This window comes from Psammomys obesus, unplaced genomic scaffold (assembly GCF_907164565.1).
Source record: "Psammomys obesus unplaced genomic scaffold, mPsaObe1.curated_primary_1811, whole genome shotgun sequence".
Taxonomy (NCBI): domain Eukaryota; kingdom Metazoa; phylum Chordata; class Mammalia; order Rodentia; family Muridae; genus Psammomys; species Psammomys obesus.
In genome coordinates, this window is record NW_026596085.1 from 13703969 (window position 1) to 13727470 (window position 23502).

At 48.4% G+C, this 23502-nt stretch overlaps 1 protein-coding gene across 2 annotated transcripts in view; it reads right to left on the reverse strand.

The window, feature by feature from the left end:
- The window catches only part of Tbc1d22a (TBC1 domain family member 22A), a 274151-nt gene that overhangs the window by 82238 nt on the left and 168411 nt on the right, over positions 1-23502 (reverse strand). For both annotated transcript variants that reach the window (XM_055627174.1, XM_055627173.1), the window contains one exon: positions 13905-14032. In XM_055627174.1, the coding sequence (XP_055483149.1) occupies positions 13905-14032 (128 nt within the window). The remainder of the gene's footprint in view (positions 1-13904; positions 14033-23502) is intronic.

Below are 23502 nucleotides of genomic sequence, written 5' to 3' on the forward strand. Positions count from 1 at the left end.
CAAGTCATGCTGTCCCTGCTGAGCCTGAACAAACTGAACAAATGTGACTGAATAGCAGCTGTGATCTGAAGCCACTTAGCAGAACTGTAGGGTGATCTGTTTCACAGAACAGGGCCTAATCCAGGTGAGACTTGAGGGCTTCCAGAGCTGGTACCCCATGAGGCAGCTGGAGCTGAGAGGCCTTTCTGAGCAGAGGGGAGGCCTGGCTCTGGGAACCACTGCACAACTACCAAGCACCATATGTCAACACAGTTTCAGTGCTGACCAGACTCCAAAAACAGACGCACAGCCCCCACGTGATCTAATACTGGAATGCTGAAGTGGCTAAAGATCCAGATATCCACAGCTAAAATCCCGAAAGTCTAAATGCCTGACACTCACAGCACTGAGAGGTGAAAAGTCCAATGTTGAAACCCTGAAGGTTGTAATCCCCTGGGGAGGGGCTATGGGATGCTATCTAAGGGTAAGAAAGGAGGGGAGGCAGCTGGACTCTGGAGAAGAAAGAGGACACGAATGTGGCCACAAACACACCTCAGCTTAAAAATGTGCCACAGGTCTACACTGTTTTCTCATCCATCGGGATGCTGAAACTCCACCCACGAATGGGAATGAATTCAGGTGTTTGCTGCTGTCTCTACAAGACTGGGAAGTTGCTGGATGGCTAAAAAGCACGAGCCTTCCCAGCAGGATAAGAAGATAAAACTGTTCTGCTGTTGGCTACCACTACTGACCTTGTCACACTTGTGGTACATGGGTACAAGACAGCAGAGACACATGGCATAAAAGATGAGAAACTCCACACCAGAGAAGACTGAGTCATGCAAAAATTTCAAAAGAGCAGTCTCATGTACAAAATGAAGAGGAACATACCTTCACAGGAGACGTGGATGAAAGAGAGAAAGCAAATATTCATGGGGATACAAGATTGTAAACGCCAGTCCGTCTTTCAGACTGCTTCTGTGCACCTGCCCAGAACCTAGCCTATATTCCTTCCTGTGCCTTATAACTGTTTGTTCCCTACCATTTAAAGCAGTCAAAGTTACTCTTGTAGGTCACTGTGCTATTTGGTTAGAGTCTATATCATTTCAAAGCCGAAATTAATTTATTTCCTGGCTTCTATGAAGTGAGAACCCTCTTCCCCCTGCATTCTTCCTATGTGGTGCTGTCCCGCCATAGGCCCAAATGCAATGGACCAGTTATCCATAGAATCACCAAAGCTATGAGCCAAAATAAACCTCATAATGAATGGCTTCTGAGCAGTGAAGGTGCCCACTCCTGACAGCACAAAAGGACTGGCAACCTCAAGAGGGATAAGAGGAATCTGGAACAAAGAAGAGAAAGACCAAAATCCATGCTTGTTCAAGTTCTAGAAGAGATATAAACCAAAGGACACCAGCAGACATTGGCCTTTTTTGAAAGGCTGGATGAAGGCCATGGCACCATCCCCATCCCCATGTCTGTGCAGTATCTGGGGGAGCCCAGGTACAGACAGCACACAATTGACAGCCTGGGTCAAGGGTGAGAAGGAGAGGCACCTGAGGGATCCCAAGAACACAGACACAAAAGTCAGGACAGAAAACAAGGCAGAAGAGCTGAGGGAGGTGGGCAAAGGCTGAGGGCACGAGGAACATCTGGGAGGGAGCCTCCATTTCTCTGTTCCCACAAACACAGCTTCTGAGCATCTTCAGGGAGGACAATGGCTTGGGGCAACAGCTCCTGCAGCTAACATTCCGAGGATCCCAGTGTTTATTTGATAAAGTGCCTTCAATGTCCTCAGGGGCAGACAGATTTGAGGTGGGCAGACAAAGCCTCTGGTGATTATGTGTAAATGACAGTCTTCGCATCTGCTGACACAGGGACCCGAAGACCAGGCACTGACAGGAGGTGTCAGGCATGCTCTGCACCTGCACAGTAGAGCGCTTCCGAGGGCTCAGGTGCTGAGCCAGCTCCAACACCCACTTGCCCTTTCTGACAGTACTTTCTTACTATGCCATTTGGCAATTATTTGCCTGATGAACTATCAGTAACTTTCTTTTAAGAAGAAAGAAGAGAAGCCCTTAGCTGCCACAAAAAGTTCAGCAGGGCCTGCTCCACTCAGTAGAGACATGGAAAGACTAGCTTTGAACAGCTTGGCTTTACTGATAAGAGGAGCTGACAAACATATACAGAAACAGAACACCGACAGCCAGGGCTCAAGCTGCCCCAGTCCTTACCCAGTAGGGCCTCTCCAGATTCCCAACAAAGGAGATCTGTTGACCTAGTCATGGAGCGCTCTTGCTCATTCTGACCATTGGAAGGCCTGCTAACTCTCCCATGTAGCTCAGCAGCAAAGTACTGAGAAGTCATCCCTTATTGCCTTGAGTCCTGTCCAAACTTCAGGTGACTGTGTCTTCTGTGGGCTGTGTGACAGCTATACTGAGAGCTACCACACTAATCCCCCAAGACCACTTGACCCATAACAGGACTTTTTAAAAGTAAGCTCACATGGGTCCACCTGTCTAGGACCACTCTCCCCAATGTCCTTGGGGACTGTTCCAACCCCTGCCTTTCGGTGGCCCATCTGTATTATGGGAAGGATCTTTCTGCTTCCTAGACTTCCCCATTTCAGGCCTCAGTGATCCCAGATCCCAGCTCTGGTATTAGAATATTGAGAAGATAAATATCCCATTGGAGTGTATCTTCAAAGTACTCTCCACCTCACAGGACTGAGGATTGAACCCAGGACCTTGTAGTAGGCAAACATTTTACTACTGAGCTACACCCCTGCCCCAAGGTTCTGCATTCAATCTTTGTAAGAAAGAAGGTTGACCATTTTGCCAGTTACTATTAGGGCTACATCCCCCCACCAACCCATCTCCTGACCTCTTTGCTAGGGCAGTCTCTGGCGCTGAGCAGCCACTCTAGGCTGGTGGCCTGGAAACTCTCATAGGTCCTTCTGCTTCTCCACCTATAGCCATGCCATCCTGCAGCACATCTCCCTTGGCTCCTATGTGCCTTCTCAGACTTTTGTGAGCCACAGCAGTGCATTAAGAGAAAGCCCTCTCATATGCACCCCTGGGCTATGCCCAACACGAGTGCTCCTGTACAGGGTGATTGGGGGGTGGGGGGAGAAAAGGACACTCCAAGGCCACAGAGATGCCACTGCCCTCTCAGCACTGTTCCTCTGTGTCAGGGCTATTTGTTCTCAACCACAGTTCTCATTTGCAATCTCCCAGATCCTGCTACTGGCCCCACTACTTGACTTCAATCAGCATTAAAGTGCCTTTCTTCTGTCATCACATCCGAGAGGGGGGAAATGAATACCCAGCCTCCAGCGAGCTTGGGCAGGAAGAGGAGCCACACTGTAGGAATGGCATAAGCTGCTGCTAGAAAGCTCTTGGCTGTGCCAGAAAAAAAGTGCAGAGGAGGGCCAGGGCAGAGGCTAAGCGGCAGCTCAGGAATATAAAGGACACAGCCAGGGAAACAGCCTGGGGTAGGGTGAGGCTGGGTGTAGCAGAAACTATGGACAAACTGCATCCTCTGCAGTCCAAGTGATCCCCACATCCAAAGACATGGTGGTTGCTCGCGGTGGCAGTCAGCTCAGTGAGCATGCTTCAGTGGTAACTGCCATCTCTAACATGTGAGGTGAGGCTCCAGCATCAGCTGCATGTCTTGCTAAAGCTTTCTGATTTCTCCAAGCAGCATCCACCTGTGCTGTGGCCCAAGCTCCCGGAATCTCCTCTCAGCCAGGTCCTAACCATGCTGAGGAATTCCACTATCACCAAACAGTTCTCCAGAGATGAGAGGTTCTGCAGAACTGGCCACTTCCCAGGAGGCTTTGGACCATACACCAGGTCTTAGAACTTTTAAGGTGAGCAGGGGCAAACCAGGGCCTTTCAGAGCCTCAGTTTCCCTGTACTAAAATGGAGAAGCACTTGCCTCACAGCAACATTCCCAGCACATCTCCTGACAGAGTGGAGAGAGTTCGCAGGTCCCCACTACATCAGCTGTGCCCTGTGCCTATGAGAATATAAGGTACCCTGTAGCAATGCCAGTGGGCTGCATCAGCAAGGTGTTTAAGGTGATACTTTCCACAGGTAATACACTGCTCCTGGGGGCCACTGCAGTGGCCCCAGAGAGTAACTGGCACTGGTTGGTGCCCGGGCCCTAGTACACTCCACTCTATGGTGCTTGGCAGTTAGGAGAAGCAGTGGCGGACACCTGTTGGGAATTCCAGGCACTGAACGAGATGCGCACATTGGCCTGCTCCTCTCATGCTCCCCGGGGCTCAATGTTCAAGTGCAGAACCTTCTTCAGCAGCTGGAGTTTAGCTCCAATGTTCAGTGGCAGGAAGGCAGCAGGTGGTCCAGGAAGCTGTCCTAATGTCATAAAGCCTGTTCCCCACTGGCCTAGGAAGAAGAGCCAAGCATCCACGTGGCAGAGCTGGGAGTACTGCATCAGGGAGATAGGCAGAGCTCTGACCTTGTCCTCCTGGCCATAAACAAAAGGTCACAGAAAAGTATCCTGGAAACCTGGAGACTACTTTCCACACTGAGGGTATGCTGGTCTAAGCTCCCAGAAGGTGGTTCAAGTTCTTTCACAGACATAAAGACAGAGGGAAATTTCAAGTTAGATGTGTGCTTAGAAGAAGAGCCTCTAAATCAAGGCCGTGTGGACAGAAAACACCCAGGAGCAAGATGGCCACTGGGATGAGGGAGCCTTTCCTGTCTCCATGCAGGGCTTTGGCACCACTCCCCTAAAAACAGCAGTTTTCCTCAAGCCCTGGCCTGGGGCAGAATAAGGCAGCTTTCCTCTCTCTTGGCCCTATGGTGACATGAGGGACAGGTAGGAACATGGAATCTCAAGTCATCACTGAGAGTAGAAGGGCAAATATGAGCTGATACAGGGACAGGGAGGAGATGTGGGTGGCCCTAACCCCAGGTAATAGTTCCTAGTTACTGTTTGCCCTCTCCTCCTCCGGTTGATAGCATCCTTCAGAAAAATCTCGCTGTCACGATGACCCTGCCCCTTGCCTTTGGCCTTTGATTTTTGTCTAATGTACTGGACACTGTTTCTGCAAGACATAGGGTCATCAGATATACTGGGTTACACTACTCAAGGTAAGTGCTCCTGGCTTCTAACAGCAGCAAAACCCACACAGTACAGAAGGGCGGCCCACATCTGTACCATGACTGAGGCTATCAGAGAGCTAATACAAGGGTGAAGCTGACCTCAGTGAGTGATAATGAACTACTTGAACATCTACTGAGGTTACATAGACCTTACAGCCACCTTACAATGAGACAGCTCCACATAGATGCATGATCACTATGCAGGGCCAGCCCTTGGCTCCCTTTCCCATTGTACACAGGGACCTGGATCTCAGAGCAGCCATGTTTTAGTGACAACATCAGATCTAGGGCTCTTGGGACAGCCAGGAGGCACCCATACCTCAAATGGACCCTTCTTCAGCTTTTTCTTGTGTTCACTTTGTCCTGTGGGCTGGGAGCAATCCACCTTTGCATATACAAAAAGCAGGTGAGAAACTGCATTCTAATCAACTTCCCAAGAGGAAGTCAAGCCTAATGGCCCAGGAAAGCAACAAGGAAGGAAACGTGAATCCTAGTCCACCCCATGTCCCATGCTGAAGTCAAGACTGTACCTGGAGAAGTCCTCACAGAGGCAGCTCAACAGAGCTCAGAGCAAATCGGAGGAAAAAGCAGAACATCTGGGTAAAGCACAGAAGTGGGAGGTTGGAAGGACCTTGAGGACAGCACAGCCCCATAGGATGAGGACAGGCATCACCCAGGAGCACAGGACCGATGGCTGATGTCATTCCTCAAAGAGGACTTCTACATGCCCTCTGAAAGCTGCCAGCTCCTCCTTGGTCTCCAGCATACAGCAGATCCGTGTTTTGTCCCTCCCTGCTCTCATCAGGACTGTCTTGCCATCTATTCCTGTCACTGTAAGTACAGAACCACAGTATTTGAAAGGCAAGCATATCTGTGTCCTCCCCCTCAGGGTCCCAATATGACACCCTGGGAGGGTGACTGGATTATCTGGTCACAGAGAATTCAACAATTCTCCTAAAAGCACATGGCTCTTATTTAGGACACAGCCTTAATTATTATTCTTTGTATGTCCACCCTCCTAATCATATTGGGAATCTCCCAGGCTGTGCATTTTTAGCAGAGATAGGACATTTGGGGGAATGGCTAGCTCCCTGAAGGAGTGGCCTGCGAGTGACCCCTGCTCAGGAGAAGCAGCCCTACACATGCCAGGAACCAGGTCCTCCACCGGGGCTCCTTCCTAAAGCCCTGGCTTTCCTGAATTGCCGAGAGGCCTAAAGAAGTTAGACAACTTACAGAAGATCCCTCTTCAGATAAAATATTCATGAATACATCATCTCAGAGATTAGCAAAGACAGATCAGGAACAAAGTCTTTGTGACAGTAGGAGAGGCCACCATCTCTAGCATCTCCCACTCCTGCAGAACAAGCCCAAAGGACAGTCAGCCACTTCTAACCCGGGGTGTGGAATCCAAAACTCAGGTCCAAGGGGATCATTAATCGATTCAACAATTAACTCTAAACCTCTTCACTGAACCATATGGTGAATGCATGTGCTTTTAGACATCCATGCCTGATCACATGAGCAGCCCTCAGATAGACACTTCCGTTTCAGACAAGAGATCCCCGCCACACAGACATCAAGACCAGTGCCTTGACAAGGGAACCCACTTATCAGATGCAGACGCTTGTGTGCCCTGGGCTTCCCTCCCTTGGCCACATGTCCTCTACTACCTACTGCACATAGGAGGGGAACAGTCCCTCCCACTGGTCTCTACTTCACCCTCATCTCCTTGCACAGTTCTCACACAGCCTCTAATGGATATTCAGGGACTGAAAGCCTTATTCAGGGACTGAAAGCCTTTCCCTAGAGGTACTGTGGCCTGCCAAAGACCCATATGTCCAGGGTTTCTCCATGGAGCTGTGACCCCACCTGCAGAAGCTCTTGTGAGGGTGAAGTCACACACTGCTGGCCTCTTAACACGTCACAATCTGGGCTGCTCGAGGGCTCCATGGGGACATCGCCTGATGACTTCCACAGTGAGATTAGCAAGTCCCAAGCTGCTCTTGGACTTGCAAATTCAGGGTTTCCTAACAATGCCATGCAGTAGGCACAGAGAGTCCAAGGACCTTCTGCTCAGCTCTAGAGAGCCAGGCCTCACTAGAACAGCCTGCTGTCCCCATCCCTGGACCCTACTGTCATCCTACAAAGACTTGTGTTAAAATTCTCTCCTGTGGATGAAGTCTGTGCACATACACAACACCACATGGACAGCACTGCATGTCCTCCACCCAGAGAACATCACTCTGTCTGCCTGAGGTGTCCCCGCTGCAGCCTCCTTGCTGCTGCCACAGCAACAAGCCTGTTTCTGCCATTTTCTTCTAAACCTCTTGTTGCAGAGGCTTCATATTTCCAAGCCCAGAGTAGTCACGTACTAACTTGTCACCTATTTCTGAGAACCACATGCTATTGGGGGTGGAGGAAGAGGCCTTAGAAGGAGGGCTCATGGTGGTGAGACATGGTCGGCATGTCAGACGAGTGGTTCCTACCCAGTTCTCCACACCTTCTACTTCCCAGATGAGCAGCAAGCACTGACTCATCGACAAGAGGCTATGGTAAAAGACCACAGAGGTCAAAGCTAATGACCCAATTACTCTGACATCTACTTCCTGGTTGACTATCTTGGTCCAGAGCTTACTTAGTGCACAGGAGGCCCTCATAAGAGATGTACCATAAAGCTAACTTACTGAAAGTGGGGCCTTAACAAGTAGATACTTTTCACTCTCCAATTACAAAATGGCGTAACTATTCAGTTCACCTTTAGAATTAGCTACAATTCTTGTCTAGCTTAAAGCAAGTACAAAGAAATTTATTCAGAGTGGTCACATGGATTACCACAGAGTGATGCTACATGGAGAGCAGATGCTGGGAAGGGAGGGAGGGAGGGAGGGCTTTTCCTCTGGCCCAACTAACTGTTCTCCTTAATGAGACTCTGTAGATCACCCAGGAACACAGGGCAGTTTGTGGCCCTTTAATTGTACATTCCCATGGAATTTAAATGGCAAAGGTGATGAGCTGCCTGCCAGCCTGTTGCTAGAAGCTGAATTTACATTCACCCATCAGCAAGCTTTTCAGAACCACTGAAGTCTCCCAGAGGCCCAGAGGCTCTGTCCGTAGCCTCATACCACTGGGAGGTGATAAGAGCCTTTAGGAGGCTGAGTCTGGTGGGAGGCCTTCAGGTTGGTGCATATGCTCTTGAAAGTGAGAGAAGACCCATGCACTTCTTCCTCTCTCATTTCCCAGCCTTGAGGTGAGGAGTTTTGCTCCAAGCATGCCCTGCTGCCTCACCATAGGTCCAAAGATGACTGACCACGGACAGAAAATTATAGAACATGCCTCTCTTAAGCTCATTACCTATGGCTCCTGTGACTGCAATTGGACGCTGACCTAAACATGTCACACATTCCTTGATTAGAAGAGAACTTGAGATATCAGCTCCAAAGTGGTGTTGAGTTCTGTGTCAGAACTAACTATATGAAGGCGATGGAATCCAGGACATCATTCTTCTGGGTACACTTGATGGGTGAGACTACTGAGCCCTCACACAATTGACCAAGCATGCTGAGCCAGGGCTGCAGAGGAAGAAACTGTCCCCATCACAGTCCCCAAGCCCCTAACACGACAGAATTCGTGATCAAAACAGGAAGAAGAACGTCGAAGCCCAGAAGGGTTCTCTAGACAGACCCTAAACTGCCCTCTCAATTCCCAGGACACAGTGCTGCTACTGCTGCTCTTGGGGTGGGGGGGAGGCTCACCCTCTTTTTCTAGCTCCTCCCTGCAAACATAACAGCAGTGAGCCAAGACTTGCTGAGTATTCTGTTTCTAAATCTTTACTGGACTGACAGTGATGTATGCTTACTTCCTGTAGGTGGGTAGGCACGAAGAGCTTACACTCTCAAATCCTAATGGGCTTATGAAAAAGTGTGTTGTAAGAAGGCCTGCTTCTTCAGGCTTATTAGATTAACCCAATCCATCAGTTCCAATGCCACTGGAGTCACAGAAACAGTGCTGTGGTACCTAGGAGGTCCAAGTGTGATGATGGCTGGCAGCTGGGCACAGTAAAAAATGCAGCAGGTGCTAGAAGCCTGTCCTCAATCCTGGACCCCAGATGCCCTATTACAGCCATACCTTGTCATGCCTCAGGACAAGCTATCTGCCTCTGGACTCCATGCAATGCACAACTGGCCCACTATAACCCACCAGTCACCTCACTGGACCTACTCTGTGTGGCAAAAATGAGCATGAGGTCCTTCCCCTTGGTATCCTACTCTAAACTCCTTAAGTCAGGTGAGGTACCTGCCCCAGCCATCAGTGCCCACCTTGGTCATCAACATCAGCACTGCTGTGATTCTGTTCATGTGTACCCTTCTCAGACCAGCTGTGAGCTTCTGGGGGAGGCGAGGTTCCCTCAGATACCAGGATGCTTTCTCCATGTCCTCATATGGGCACCCCACAGAGCAGGTGTCATGTTATAGCTGACAGTGGAAAGACTGGAGGATGGATAGATGTAGACAGGCCCCATCGATGCTCAGAAAAACCTTGGAAACTACTCCAACTGCATGGTCTGATACTGACAGGATGGACCTACTATAAAGTGACTTCTGGGAGTCTTCTACCCCAATCTCTGCCAAAATTGCTTTACTTCAAAAGCCTTGGCGAAGCCTACTCCATGTTCACTGCAAAACGATGTCTGGGGCAGCGCCTTAACTTAGGCCTCCGCCCTCCTATGCCTTCACATCCTGGCCCTCCTTACGTCACCTTAAATGTGCCCCAGAATGGCTGCAGCTAAGCACAGGTGTCCTCAGGGCACCCCACTAAAGGCTGACACACAGGCTGCTCACATGCATAAGACCTGATAATTCTTTATCCTGTGCTCCAGTCTACACTGCCCAGTCTTACTGCCACTGAAATACCTGTGACAAAATTCTAGCATGCAACCACCCACTGCTCAAAGATACTGCTTATTGCAGACACAAGTTGTCTAGGATAAGCAACAGTGATGCCATAGTTCTCAGGGACAGAAATCTGCTTTGCAGCTCTTGGGGCCTTTCATAGCTATAATGGAGATGTCAGCAAGGGCTGGGGTCTCTCAAGAATGGATGGGGAAGGCTCTGTGTTCTAGCCCACTTGCGTGGCTGATGATGGCCTAGGATTCCAGGTGGCTAGGAACACAATTCTTCACCCTGTGGGAGGCTTTAAGGAACAGCTTATCATAAGCCAGTGTGAGGAAGCCTCAACTGGGAAGTATGTTCTGCTGCAAGAAGTCCTCAAGCCTGGTCCACACCAAGGGAGGGAGCATTCCAGATGCTTCCTGCACACCTAGACTCAGCTACGATTCCTGAGTGTGGCTCTGAGCAGCACCTGCTCTACAAAGCTGACTGTTTCACAGCACCACCACATGACTAGTGTACAAGTGTGAGTGAGCCTATCCCTCAAGTCTTCCTAGCAATTCTGTCTAGGAACTAGCCTCATCCTCTCCCTAGAGTGCTTCATCAGCTCCATGCTCACCAGGCAACTCAACATAAAATGTTCTTCACAGATATGCTGAAGAGAGCTAAGCATACAGATGATAACTCAAAGCTACTTGTTCCTACTCCTACCATCTCCCAAGAACTGCCCAGAGAACTGCCCAGCTCTGGAGGGCTTCTATCGCATTGCCTCTAACACCTGAGACAACAGCAGTGACAATGATATCTGGCTTGTGGCCAGGATCTCTCACAGTCACATGGGTCCTTTGAGAACAGGGCCCTGTTGACAATATTCCCACGGCCCAGGGACTCAGGGAAGTATTCAACAATATGTGTGAACTGTGTGGCTCAGGGATCTCCAAGACCTTCCTGAGCAGTTCCAGGGCAAATGCTAAGTGCAAGGAAGCCCTGACTCAAGCTACCTTCCAACCCACTCTCTCTGGGATGGGGGAAATGAAAGGACAATAAATAAAACAGAAATATTCTACTTAAAATGTGAGAAAGGATCAAGGGTTGGAGAAGGCATTCACAGCAGTGGAACAGGACATCCTTCATCAACCATCCAAGCACACCTCCTTTTGTGCCGGCATGAGCTATCTGTCACTCATGTGGAAGAACAGCCTACAACGTGGGGAAGAGTAAAACAAGATGGCTGCCTGGTCTGGTAAGGACAATGACCTGGGACTAAATTAACTGAGCTCCACAGCTGCAGCCCCGGAACACATTGCAGAGTTGCTCTCATATGTGGGGCTTAGTCTGGGGTGAATGCTCTAGCAAGGCTGGATCTATGCTCTACAGAGCACCTCAAAAGTGGCTCTCACAGGCTGAAATCTTTTAGGAGTGGGGACTACATGCCCAATCCATGACTCTCACATCTGGTGCCAGCTGCTAAGATAGACAGCAGGAAACTCTGAGAGGACATATATCTGCATGGGCCCATGCTTGTCCCGCCCTAAAATAATTCATTTCATCCATTTTCTGGATGTAGCCTAGGGCCTAGGGCAAGGTGCTTATCTATAGCCCTTCCGTGGCATGTGTTCCAAAAGGATCTTAAGCCACACTGTAAGTTTACGGCCCAGCCAATAAACATCCAGCTGCACAGAGTGACTGCCTAATAGTTAAGTGAAGATGGCTATGTGCTTCCAGAGCCAGAAAAGACAGTTTAATCCCACAGCTACTCAGCCATGGAAAACAGAAAATCTCTGATTTTAAGATGGGGAAAGGCTTATGACCAGGGTCCTATTCATGTAAAAATGAGCTCCTGGTACAAATGAGTTGATTTGTAACAAAATTAAATTGCAGGAGAACTAACTCAGTGAAGAGGTCATGAGTATACTCAAAGTCTGAATGCCAACTGAGCACTTCAGGGAAACAGCGCTGGACATGACAGAGCTGATCCCTCTTTCTCCTGCTCAAAGTGTGACTGACTTGATACCTGTTTTATTATGTAATGAGACAGAATTACAAAGAACTCTGAGCTTAATGAGCAGGCCTAGGTCCCGAACGGCCTAAGTAATCACAGAAATGAGAGCATTTGCAATTTACAGGATATTAAGTTTTGTTTCTTGTCATCCAGCAGAGAGCCAATCGATGCACTTGACTGACAGCTACTTTAGCCAAAACAGCTCCAGGTAAGGCTTTAATTCCCAGCTAATATTACTGAATGAGAATTCTGTAGCTGCCAAGTCCTAAATAGAAAACCTACAAATCAGGAACATGCTCTGTCATGAGAAGCATCCAACAAAACAGCCCACAGAACATTTCCACAAAGGCCTCCCGATGGCATCATGACACAGGAGGCAGAACAGACAGAAGGGCGATTTTGATATAGCAGGCTTATTAGCTACTTGTACTATTGCTTCAACAGAACACCTGACAGAAGCAGCCTGAGGGAGGGAGGATTTGCTTTGGCTCACAGTTCATGGGAATAGGCCATCATGCTGGGGAAGTCTCCATGACAGGAGCATGAGGCAGCTAGTCACATGTTATCTGCAGTCAGGAAACAGCGAGCAATGTTGCTGGGGCTCAGATCCCTTTCTCCTTTCCATTCAGTCTGTCAGCTGAGGTGAGTCTTTCCACCTCAACCTAACCTACATAAACCCTCATAGACTTGAGGCTAACCTAATGTAAGTACTTGCTCACAAGTTGGAGGCTATACTCTAGGTAACTCAAGTTGACAGTATAAAACAAAACAGAGGTATCTACAAAACCCACATATCCAGTGTGGGGTACAGAATGCACCACCAACACTTAAAGCAAAGGGTGATGCTACCATTCAAGGGGGTTCAAAACTCAGGCAGAGATGGTAGACACAAAGGCCCAACAGCACCCTGGCTTGTGGGAAAGATGCAGCACCCAGAACAATGCCCTGCAAGTTACTAAACAAAAGACCCCACCCATCCCCTAAAGGCTTAGTTTTACCCTGCAAATGCTCTGCTTGCACCAACCTCTGTAAGCCCGTGTGCAGGGCTCTGATGCTGAACACTGTCCAAAGCCTGGACACATGCCACCTATGCTAACATGCTGCCCAGAGCCTTGCCTTTTAGACCCGCCGCCAGCAACAGTGCAGTGCTCCCTTTGCCAAGCTCTGACACACAGCCCAAGAAAGGCTCTCACAACAGGGAGGACTTGGGTGTTTGTTTGTTTTTAACTGTAAGGAAGAAAACTCACCTGGTGCTTCTTTCCTAACTCTCATGCCTCACCCCAGGCCACAGGGTCTGGTATTGCTGCTGCTGCCACTGCTGTTGCTGCTGAGAGCCAGTAGCAACAACCCACACATAGGCCAGCTTCAGTAGGCCTCACACACAAAATTACAGGAGGCTAGAATAAGCAATGGACACTCAAGGGAACCAAGGCGGCTGCTTCCGGAAAACTCAATCTCCTGAAGACATGAATTTCATCAAAATTGGTGAAGAGTGGAAAATTTCATATTGTGCTGCATCCGTCTGAGGATTTCTTTAAATCTTTATTCTAAGTAACTCAAAACACAGACAACATGGGAGTCCCGAGTGTGAAGTTTCTGGAAGAGTTGCTAGGATGTACAGCGAAGGTACATGATTACTCGGCCGCACTTAGAGTTTAACTCTGCTTAAAATGTAAATTGCCAGTGAGAATGGGGGAGATTGTCAGCAACCAGCTGGAGTGCCATCAGGTGACAGGAAAGTCTTAGAAAGTCCTTTTTCTTGTTCTACAGATAATCGAATGACAGGAACACCAGGGCTAGATTTTTTTTTTTTTTAAGATTCTGTTTCAACAGAAAGGATACTCTGTAGGGAGTCCAGCATAGGAGGAGGCAGGACGGGTCTGTGGCCACAGGGCGGGGGCTCACCTGGTAGGTGTCCCATAGGCGGATGGTGCAGCGCAGGGGCAGCTCCCTCATCAGCAGGTTGTTCATCCAGCGGAAGGCAAACTGCAGGTACCGCACCTCGTGCCCGTCCAGGTGGCGGTGGACTTGCTCTGCATGACACAAGCACAGGCTGTCAGGGGAGCCTTGGGGGACAAAGGACTAATGCCAGTACGAAAGGACTCCACAGTCCAGCCTTCAAGAAGAAAACAAATAAAGGGCTGGAGAGATGGCTCAGTGGTTAAGAGCACTTATTGCTCTTGCAGAGGACCTGGGTTCAATGTCCAATACCCAATTCACAAGCATTTGTAACACCAGTTTCAGGGGACTCAATACCTTCTTCTGACCTACAGGTGCATCAGACACAATAAATGGTGCATAGACACACATGCAGGAAAGTACCTGTGCACATAAAAATGAGTGATTTTAGCCAGGCTTGGTGGCTTTAACACCTTTAACCCCAGCATTCAGGAAGGCAAAGGCAGGAAGACCGCCGTGAGTTCAAAGCCAGCCTGGTCTACAAATCAAGTTCAGGGTAGCCAAGGCTATACAGAGGAACCTTGTCTCAAAACATACAAACAAAAAAGAATTTTTTTGAAAAGAATAAACTATGGTGGTAATGACAGTGATGATTCGAAGAGGAACAGCTGTGCCAGGCGAATGTGCACATTTGGGATTCTCCACACCTCAATACTCAGGAAGAGAAGAGAGTCCATATAAGGGAGTACAGATTAAGAAGCACATGGCTATAGAAGTAAGTGCCAGGAGGGTGACGGGCTGAGGAAATGAACCATCAAACTCCTAGAGAGCCCAACCTCACCCAGGTACCATCCCACCTATACCCAGACCCAGCAGATCTGTCCCTGTCCAGACCAGGCCACCTCTAAATGGACTAAGTACTAACTGGGCTTCACAGAGACCCATGTTCTACCAAACCTGTCCCCAAAGCATAAACCCTGTCTTCTTAGAGTTACTATTGCTGAGATGAAACACCATGACCAAAAGAAACTTGGAGAGGGATGGGTTTATTTCACCCACAGTTCCACATAATAGCTCATTATCAAATGTGGCGAGAGCTGGAACTGCAACCTGGAGGCAGGAGCTGGTGCAGGGACCCACAGACAAGTGGCACTTACTGGCTTGCTCGTTATGACTTCCTCTGCCTGCTTTCTTGAAGAACCCAGGACCACCAGCCCAGGATGACCCACAATGGGCTGCCCCCCAACAATCACTAATTATGAAAATTACTCTACAGCCAGATCTTATGGAGGCATTTTCTCAATTGTGGTTCCCTCCTTTGAGATAATTCTAGCTTATGTTAAGTTGAGCAACTAGCTATGCCTCAGAAATAAGGCATTCCCAACCACTGAAGGAAGAAACCCTGCCCTGTGCCTGTCCTGCATCTTATAGATAACCCACTTCAATGTAAGAATAGACACACTTAACTGGGCTGCAGTGGCTGAGAGGCAGTCAGGCCCACAGGAGGTTATGATAGGCTGGTCCTAGAAAAAAACAAAGTCTCAGAAGGCGGGCAGTTCCTGCACTCTCTGCTCACTGCTGTCCTCAGCTGACCAGAAAACTCTGGGCAGGATGATCATAGGATTGAGCCACAGTTTGGTGGCACTTTGTCCCCTCAAGGTCCAGGTGCTAGAAGCTGGGCCCTTGGTATATAATAGGAGAAGTGGTACATAGCTACAGAATAGAGCTGATGAAAGCAACCATGTTCCCTCCAGTCTTCACAGAGGCTGCGGCAAGGTATTAGGAAAATGGTCCTAAGACTTTGAGGAAAGGGTTCTCGGAAGAGGAGTGATAACCCTGAGACCCCAGAAAAGTACTCCCTGACCTAAGGAGCAGGACCTATAGGTTTCTGCATATCTGCCACATGCTGCTTTTGCAGGAAAAGACTTAAGAAGCAGGATTCCAGGCCCAGCAGAAAAAGGCCTAACGCTGTCATGTGGCTGGGCAGTGGGGCCGCCTGCATGGCTGCTCTTCCAGTTGGTTCCACTCACTGCAGATGCCCAGCTTCCATAGATGGGAGTTTGTTTGGATTCTGTTTATTAAAGAAGTGTGGCACAGACCTGTGCAACCAGGACTAATCAACTTCCTAATTCTATATAGGTAATTTTTTTTTTAAGAAGACACAAACAAATTTGTTTCCAGCCTGAAATTAGCTGTAGTTACAAAAACTGAACTGACATAAAGATCCAAGGGCCCAAGTGGCTCTTCATCTCAGCAACCTTTGCAGCTCCCACAGGCACATCCTGCTGGGATAGCAGCAGCCTCGGCCACGGCCCAGCCTACTGAAGCAGGACACTGCAGTTGATGTGAAATTCAAATCTGATGAACACTTGCAAACCAGCAGTTCAGAAAATGACTGAATTTACTGAACAAGATTCTTTCTACATAGGAGCATGAGGAATGAGCTTTCATGAATATGCAGGTGGGACCCACATGCCCAAGGGTGGTGGCAGCGCCCCAGAAACTGAAAACCAACAGGCAATGAGGGCAGCCTGCAGGGCAGCCTATGCTGGAATCAGGAGGACTTGCTGCTGCTAGAGAGGGTGTACCAGGCAGGTACGCTCTGGCTCCACCACACCTCCCCCAGCCATAGTGATCCACTGTTATCAGGCTTCAGCTGGTCCTACTTCTATCTTCACTAGTGCGCAGCTCTTCTGTTGTTCCCAGTCACTCCATCATCCCCTCCTCACATGAAATCGCTCAGTGCCTGTAAGTGACCACCAGGTCTTCATGGTTAGACTCAACTTCCCCAAGGGCAGAGATGGTCCTCTTGGAGACCCTCTGTGTTAAAAGAGCAGCTGATGCTGAAGCTCTCCACTGAAGACTCAGGGAGAGCAGAGAAAAGAAGCCAGCACAGGGACCTACATCCAGAAGCCACAGCCTCCTGTACTATAGTACCAGCAGCCCACCAACAGCAAAGGTAGGAATCTTAGGACCTGAAAAACAAACAGTTCTAACATGCACCCCGGAGGCAGGCAGCACCTTTCTAAGACAAACTGGCCAGAAACAACTCTGAAAAATTCAACACACATTTCTGGACTATCTATCATTAAAATACCCCAGCAAAAGAGGGAAAAATCAACCCTTTCTGCTCTACACAAAGCAGGAGCAGGGTCCAGCAAGCTGCAGCCCTCAGGCCTGACTTGGTGAGGGGCAGGTTCTACCAGGGGTGCATGTCAGGCCCCAGGTGAGGTCATCTCCTTCTGGAGAGCACCAGTCCTTGCAGAATGACAATAACACGGACAGCAATAACTGCACAAGGACACAAGTCAACCTTGCGGAAGAAGGCTTGCGGTGCATAGTCCCCAGAGAGGATACACAAGGGGCCCTCCACACCAGGGCTGCCTTTGAACCAAGCCACTGGAGGGCAAGCTGCTCCTCTCCTCCAAGAGCCAAGCACACAAGGCTGGAGCCTCTTCAACTGTCCATGTCACCAGGCTTCTAGGCACTTGGCCTCCTTTCTGAGACCTTGAACTCCTAGCAGTTTCCTAAAGGACAAACACTACACTCACTGGATGGTGAGACCACAACAGGAGACCATGAGGACCTCTGTGAGTGCCTGTGGCCAGTGTTCTGCTGGGTGGCCTAAACAGTGTCAGGTGGAACTACTGACTCCTTCAGATGGAATGTCTACCCTGGAGCTACCTGGACAGTGTCCTTGTTCATAGGGAAGTGGCCATTTTTCACTGACTGTATGCTACTCAGGAAAGAGGTAATGAATGATAAGTGGACCAACCACCAGCTCTCCAGCCAGCTTCTAATGTGCATAATGAGTCTCATCTAGGGCTACCTCCTATTTTGAACACAGTATAAGATAGACAGCTAAACTCTAGGCATGGCTTCCAATTTATATATATCAGAACTGCAAGTGTGTGTGCTGAAATGACTCATTTCTCCTGTTTTATAAGCACCCGTGAGCACATGGTCTCTTACTGATAAAGGAATCTGGTCAGTAATAATTCCAAAACCAGAGTTTCCATTTCACTAGCAATCAGGGTTCTGGCATAATGAACGTGGGCAGATATAATTACTATCATCTCTCAAGCCAACGTGTCCTTTATGGCAGGGCATGGTGTACTACTGTAAAGTCATCAGGAGGGACAGTAGCCACAGCCTGTGGGGTGCTCTCCTTGGTGCTTTCAAGAGTGAGCCTGTGAGCTGAAATCTTGCAGAAAACATCTAGTCTTCTGGACTGAAATGAAGGCAAATTATGCAAACACACTGCACCCTGGAGTTCCTACTACAGGTTAACAGTTTTGACATGAGACCAGGCAACAAAGGTTTACTTGCACAAAGAGCAGACACAACAGCCCACATATAGATACCCAACAAAGGAATCTTTCAATCCTGGTACTGAGCTGAGGGCAGGCTGAACACTGTCTACTTTGCTGGGCCTGGCTTGAATGGGCTTTGATTAAAGGGAAAGATTCTGATCCTCTCATCAGTTAGGATGACAAAAAAGAACAGAAACAAGAACAACTGACAGTCAACACAGGGCCTCTGTGACTAAAAAGATGCTTCTCCACTGCAGGAAAAGTCGAGTCCTAAACAGGTGCTGTGGCCAGCACACTTGCCAGCTAGAGGACCTGGGGACCTGCTGTGCCTTGGTGACAGGATGAGGGGCTGAACCAACAACCAGAAAGGAGACATCTCAGAAAACCACACTGATGACAGCAGCAACCACCTTCCCTGAGAAAATGGCCAGGAAGCTTCCTCTCAGCAATGCCAGTGTACTGTCCTCCAGCAGAGCGTGCTCAGAAAAGTGATAGAAGGGCTGAAGTAGAAGATCCAACACAGACGGCTTACAGTAATTAAGAGCTCTGGAGGCACACAACCCAGAGCTGTACAAACTAGGTGTGTGAAGGCATGGCTGAGGGGATTGGGGCTGTGAGAACCAGGGCTCTGGCAAGCAGGCAAGCAGCTTACCTTCCATCACCAAACAGGAGTAGAGCTTACTAGCTCAGGGCTCCAACCAAGGAGGGTGACTCTTACTCCCTCTTGGCCTAAGTTGGTAGGAAAGTAGAGCAAGGCTCCAGGGATGGAAGGCTGGTTGAAAGGACATCTGGGTCAGCCCTGAAGCCCAGACCAGGCTTAGTTTTGCTTCTGGGGATTATCTGGTTTAGGAAAACCAGAATGCCCAGGCAGTGCCTATGAACACAAGTGGCCTGTACTGCCACATATGAGCTGTAACATTTCACACAAACACGCCACCATCCTCTAAGAATGGTCAGATAACCTCCTTAGGGGAAAAAAAAAAAAAAAAGAGATGTTTTCCTCAGAAATTGTAATGGAAATCAATAGGAAGTGAGATTTTATTTATAAAAATTTAACACCATTTCAGAAATGTGCTGATCAGGCAAAGAGAGAAACCCCAACATCCTCACTGCTACTCCTGAGCAAAGAGCTCCAAATCTCAGCTGATCCCAGGACCATAGAGGCTGGAGGGGTTTCTAGCCCCTCAGAGGCATCCCCGGAGCCCCAGAGGCAAGATGAAAGCCAGGAAAGCTGGCTTCCCAGAGCCTGCAGCCTCACACAGAGCTGCTAACTGTTGTGTGATAAGCACTTCACCAGCCCCTGTGCTGGTACTGACAAGGCAGCCTTGAGAACCTTGCCATGCTGTTCTACTGATGGGCACTAGATAGCTCCATGATCGGGCCTGGGCACCTAACACCAGAAGCCTTGCTGGAGCCTGGGAAGGCATGGGAAGCTGGAGAGTGAGTGCCACCATGCACACTATATGCACCCAAGATGCACCTGCCCATACCTACAATGTGCCCATAGAAGTTCTCAGCAACCAGCTCCGTCGAGCCTCCTGGGAAGCCAGCACTACGATACAGTGGAGAGGGGATCGTCTTGATACATCAGGGGCAGGCATGCGGCTCCTAGAACAACAGAGTCTACCTCATGTGTCTCTTTATTCGGTGGATCCTCCTGCCCCATGCCCCCACAATAAAACTGGAGCTCTGAGTGAGTGCTTTCTGAATGTTATAAGCCACTCAAACAAGCTAGCCAGCCATAAGTACTGCAGTGACTGAATTCTGAGTACTGCAGTGTGGCTGGCATCTGGGAAAGAATGATCATAGTGGCCTCATCCTGTGACTTGTAAACTCTAATTCTAGAAGGATAGCATCAGAAGTATGGTGGTCACTAGGCTGGACATTCATAGAGTAAATATGCTAGCTACCATCAAATGCCCCAGGGGGCTGATATCCCCAACAGACCTTAGAGTAGAGGACAAAAGCATTCCTTCAAAACAAGTCCTCCAAGTGTCATTTTAACATGGCCACCAAAGCACACAATGGCTGTCTTTTTGAGTACTCAGCAGTGTGTAGGTGAGGGCAGTCAGACCCAGAAGGCACAATGTTTCAAGTCAGGCAAGCATGATGTGGCCAATTCAGCCCCACGAAGGGGCCACAGCATACTCAGTCCTGGGCCTTGCAGGAAAGAAACAATACCTCCCTCTCTTGGGACCCTAGTAAGCATGAGCTCAGAATATAATTAAGCCTCCTGGCAGGTTATATAGCATCAGGGTGTATCTGACACCACAGCACACAGTCTTCTCTGCCCTAGAGAGGCATTAAGGTCTATTTTTTGACAGTAACATAATCTAAAATGCAGGTTCTTCTAGAGCTACACAGAGCTGAGGCAACGAGGTATCAGATCACTCTTGCTTCACAGATGTGCTCATAAGCATCTCAATAAGGTCTTCTAAGAGAGGGCTGCCATCACACCAAAAAGCAACAACCAGCTAGATTCAGTCAGAAAAGGTGGTGCTGAGCCTCCTGGATTCCCAGCACTCAGTAGGTTTGACTGCACTCTCCATGATGGATCAGAGAAGTCTGCAGAAGAGAAGGGGAGCAGGTGGCAGGGTAGCTGGAAGACAGCACACATGAGGGCCTTAGTTCCTGGCTCCTTTCCATTCAACGTGTGTGTGTGTGTGTGTGTGTGTGTGTGTGTGTGTGTGTGTGTGTGCGCACGCGTGCACGCGTGCACATGTGCGTATACAGGTGCATACACACATGCAGAGGTCAGTGGTCATTACCAGGTGGCTTCTGAATCACTCTCCACCTTATTTTTGAAACATAAATTTCATAAAACCTAGAGCACAGCAATCCAACTTGGCTGGCTAGCCAGTAAGCCCAGAGATCTTCCTGTTTCTACTTCCCCATATCTGGGATTAAAGTCATGTACTGCCATACTTAGTCCTTTTACTTGGGTGAGGGAGACAGGACTCACTCAGGTGTTCATGCTTCCGTGACAGGCACCGTACCAGCTGAGCAATCTGCCCAGGCCTTGTCCTGTCCAACTCTCAAGAAATGGTATCATAAAGATCCAAAAAAAAAAAACGATTGCAGTATTTGGAAGGCAGCTATGCTCACTCTGGACAGAAGCATCTGAAGAGCATCTTTTAATTTTGCTATCTGTCCAAATCTCCTTTATGCTTCCTGGTTTGGGGGTTTTCCTAAGAACTCAACTTCAAAACTTGCCTCCACTGCACGAAGGCTATGTTCCGAAGCGCCTCGTTCATCTAAGCTCACTGCGTAATGTGGCACAGACAAGGTGCATGTCCCTTCACATAATATGTGTGTTCTACCACTGACTCTTTCCCATCTTTTGGAAGCCAATTGCCTGCATGTGCTGCAAACCCTCTTTCTCCAAACCCTCTTCCATCCCAGTGGTCTTTAGCTCAGTGTCAATAACTGATGGCTTGATCACCATTCCTGAACTCAGCCAAAGCTGGGCCAGGCACATTGTTCATCTTGCTGGGCGTGTCGAGGTATGCCAGGGGCTCTGTTTTTGCCTGTGAACTGAAAGATCAGCATGCCCTTTTCTGAAGGAAAGTAGGCTGGGATCCTAACTGGGATTGAAGGTGTGATTACTTAGGGGAAAATTGTTATTTAATATCCTGACTTTCCAAGTCTATGGGCATGATTGAGTCATTCTGAATCTCTCTAGGCTATGTTTTGTAGTTTTCATGTTCAGGATGACTATATCAAGTTTTCCTGAAATCACATTTTTATACTACTATAACCATTGATGTTCATTCACTCTCACTTACTAATGTCTGTAGGTACTTTGTATTTGTATGCACACATGTACCCACATATGTATAGAGGCCAGAGGAAAACCTCGAGTGTCCTCCTTAGGAGGTATTCCACACCGACCTGGCTATTTTTGAGGCAGGGTCTCTTACAGGCCTGGAACTCACTAAGTAAGAAGGCTGGCTGGCTAGTAAGGGCCAGGTATCCACCTGCCTCTGCCTCCCCAGCACTGGGATTACAAGCATGAACCACTATGCCTATTCATTCCATGTGGGTTCTGAACGTCAGTCTCAGACCCACCAACTGAGCTGTCTTCCCAGCCTACTCAGTTGCCGATTTCTCGTTGCTATTGTGCAGAAACACCATCTCTGTGTGTTGGCCTGCTGTCCTGAAGCCTCACGAAACTCTCCTCCAGGTTCTAGTTACTTCTTTTGTTGCTTCCACCAGCTTTCAAGAGATGACGGGTTTCCTTTGTCCTTTTCCAGTCTGGGGGCCATTCATGCACTGTGTGTGCTTCCATTTGCTGGTTTTGCCTCTGTGCACTGGTGGGACTTCCTGCATGCATGCTGAACGGAAGCAGAACGATCAGGCCTGGAGAAAGCATTCAGACTCACACCGTATATATGAGTTCAGCTGCAGGCTTTTGCAGAAGCCCTCTGCCAGGGTTAGGAAGCTCCCTCCACTCCCAGATTACTGAGGGCTTTCATTAAGAAAGAACACTGGACTTTGTCAAATGCTTCTCCTGCATAAACCAAGATAATTTTATGGGTCTGTCCTTTTTTTTGATATTTTAACATAATGGACTATATCAGAGACTTTTTCAACAGTTAAATCAACCATGCATTCAAGGATATAGCACATGTCACAATGATATATTATACTTTTAATACAGTGTTGGATTTTATTTGCTAAAAGTTTTGTTCAGGATTTTCCCATCTATGTTCATGGAGGATACTGGGTTTGTAGTTCTTTCCTTAAAAGTACCTTTGGTTTGGGACTAGGAGAAACACCAGTCTTAAAGAATAAACTGGGAAGCATATACCCCTGTACATTTTCCCAGCAGCCTTAGAGAATCAGTTATTCATTGTTGAATGCTTTCCAGTGGAGGTACCTGTGCCTAGAGTCTTCTGTGAAGGCTAGATTTAAACTCCAACTCATTTGCTTTCATAAAATTTGAGATAATCAAAACACACCCTTCTTGTAGGGTTAGCTGTGTGATTCTGGTTTTAGAAAAATATACCCATTTCATAACATTGTCAAAGGTCAAAATGGGAGTGATAGTCCCTACTTTCTTCATGCTTAGGGGCCTACACAATGGTGACTGTCCAGTCCTCATATTAGCAATCTGTTTTTCTTCCTCACCAGTTGACTATAAACATTGATTTATTGACTTTTTCTAAACAAGCTTTTGTATTCACTCCACCTAAGTTCCTGAAGGCAGGAGTTGAGGTCCCTGACTTGGTAATTCGGGTTTCCTTCAGGAACAGGCGACTAGTACTATGTTTCCCTCTACACACTGCTTT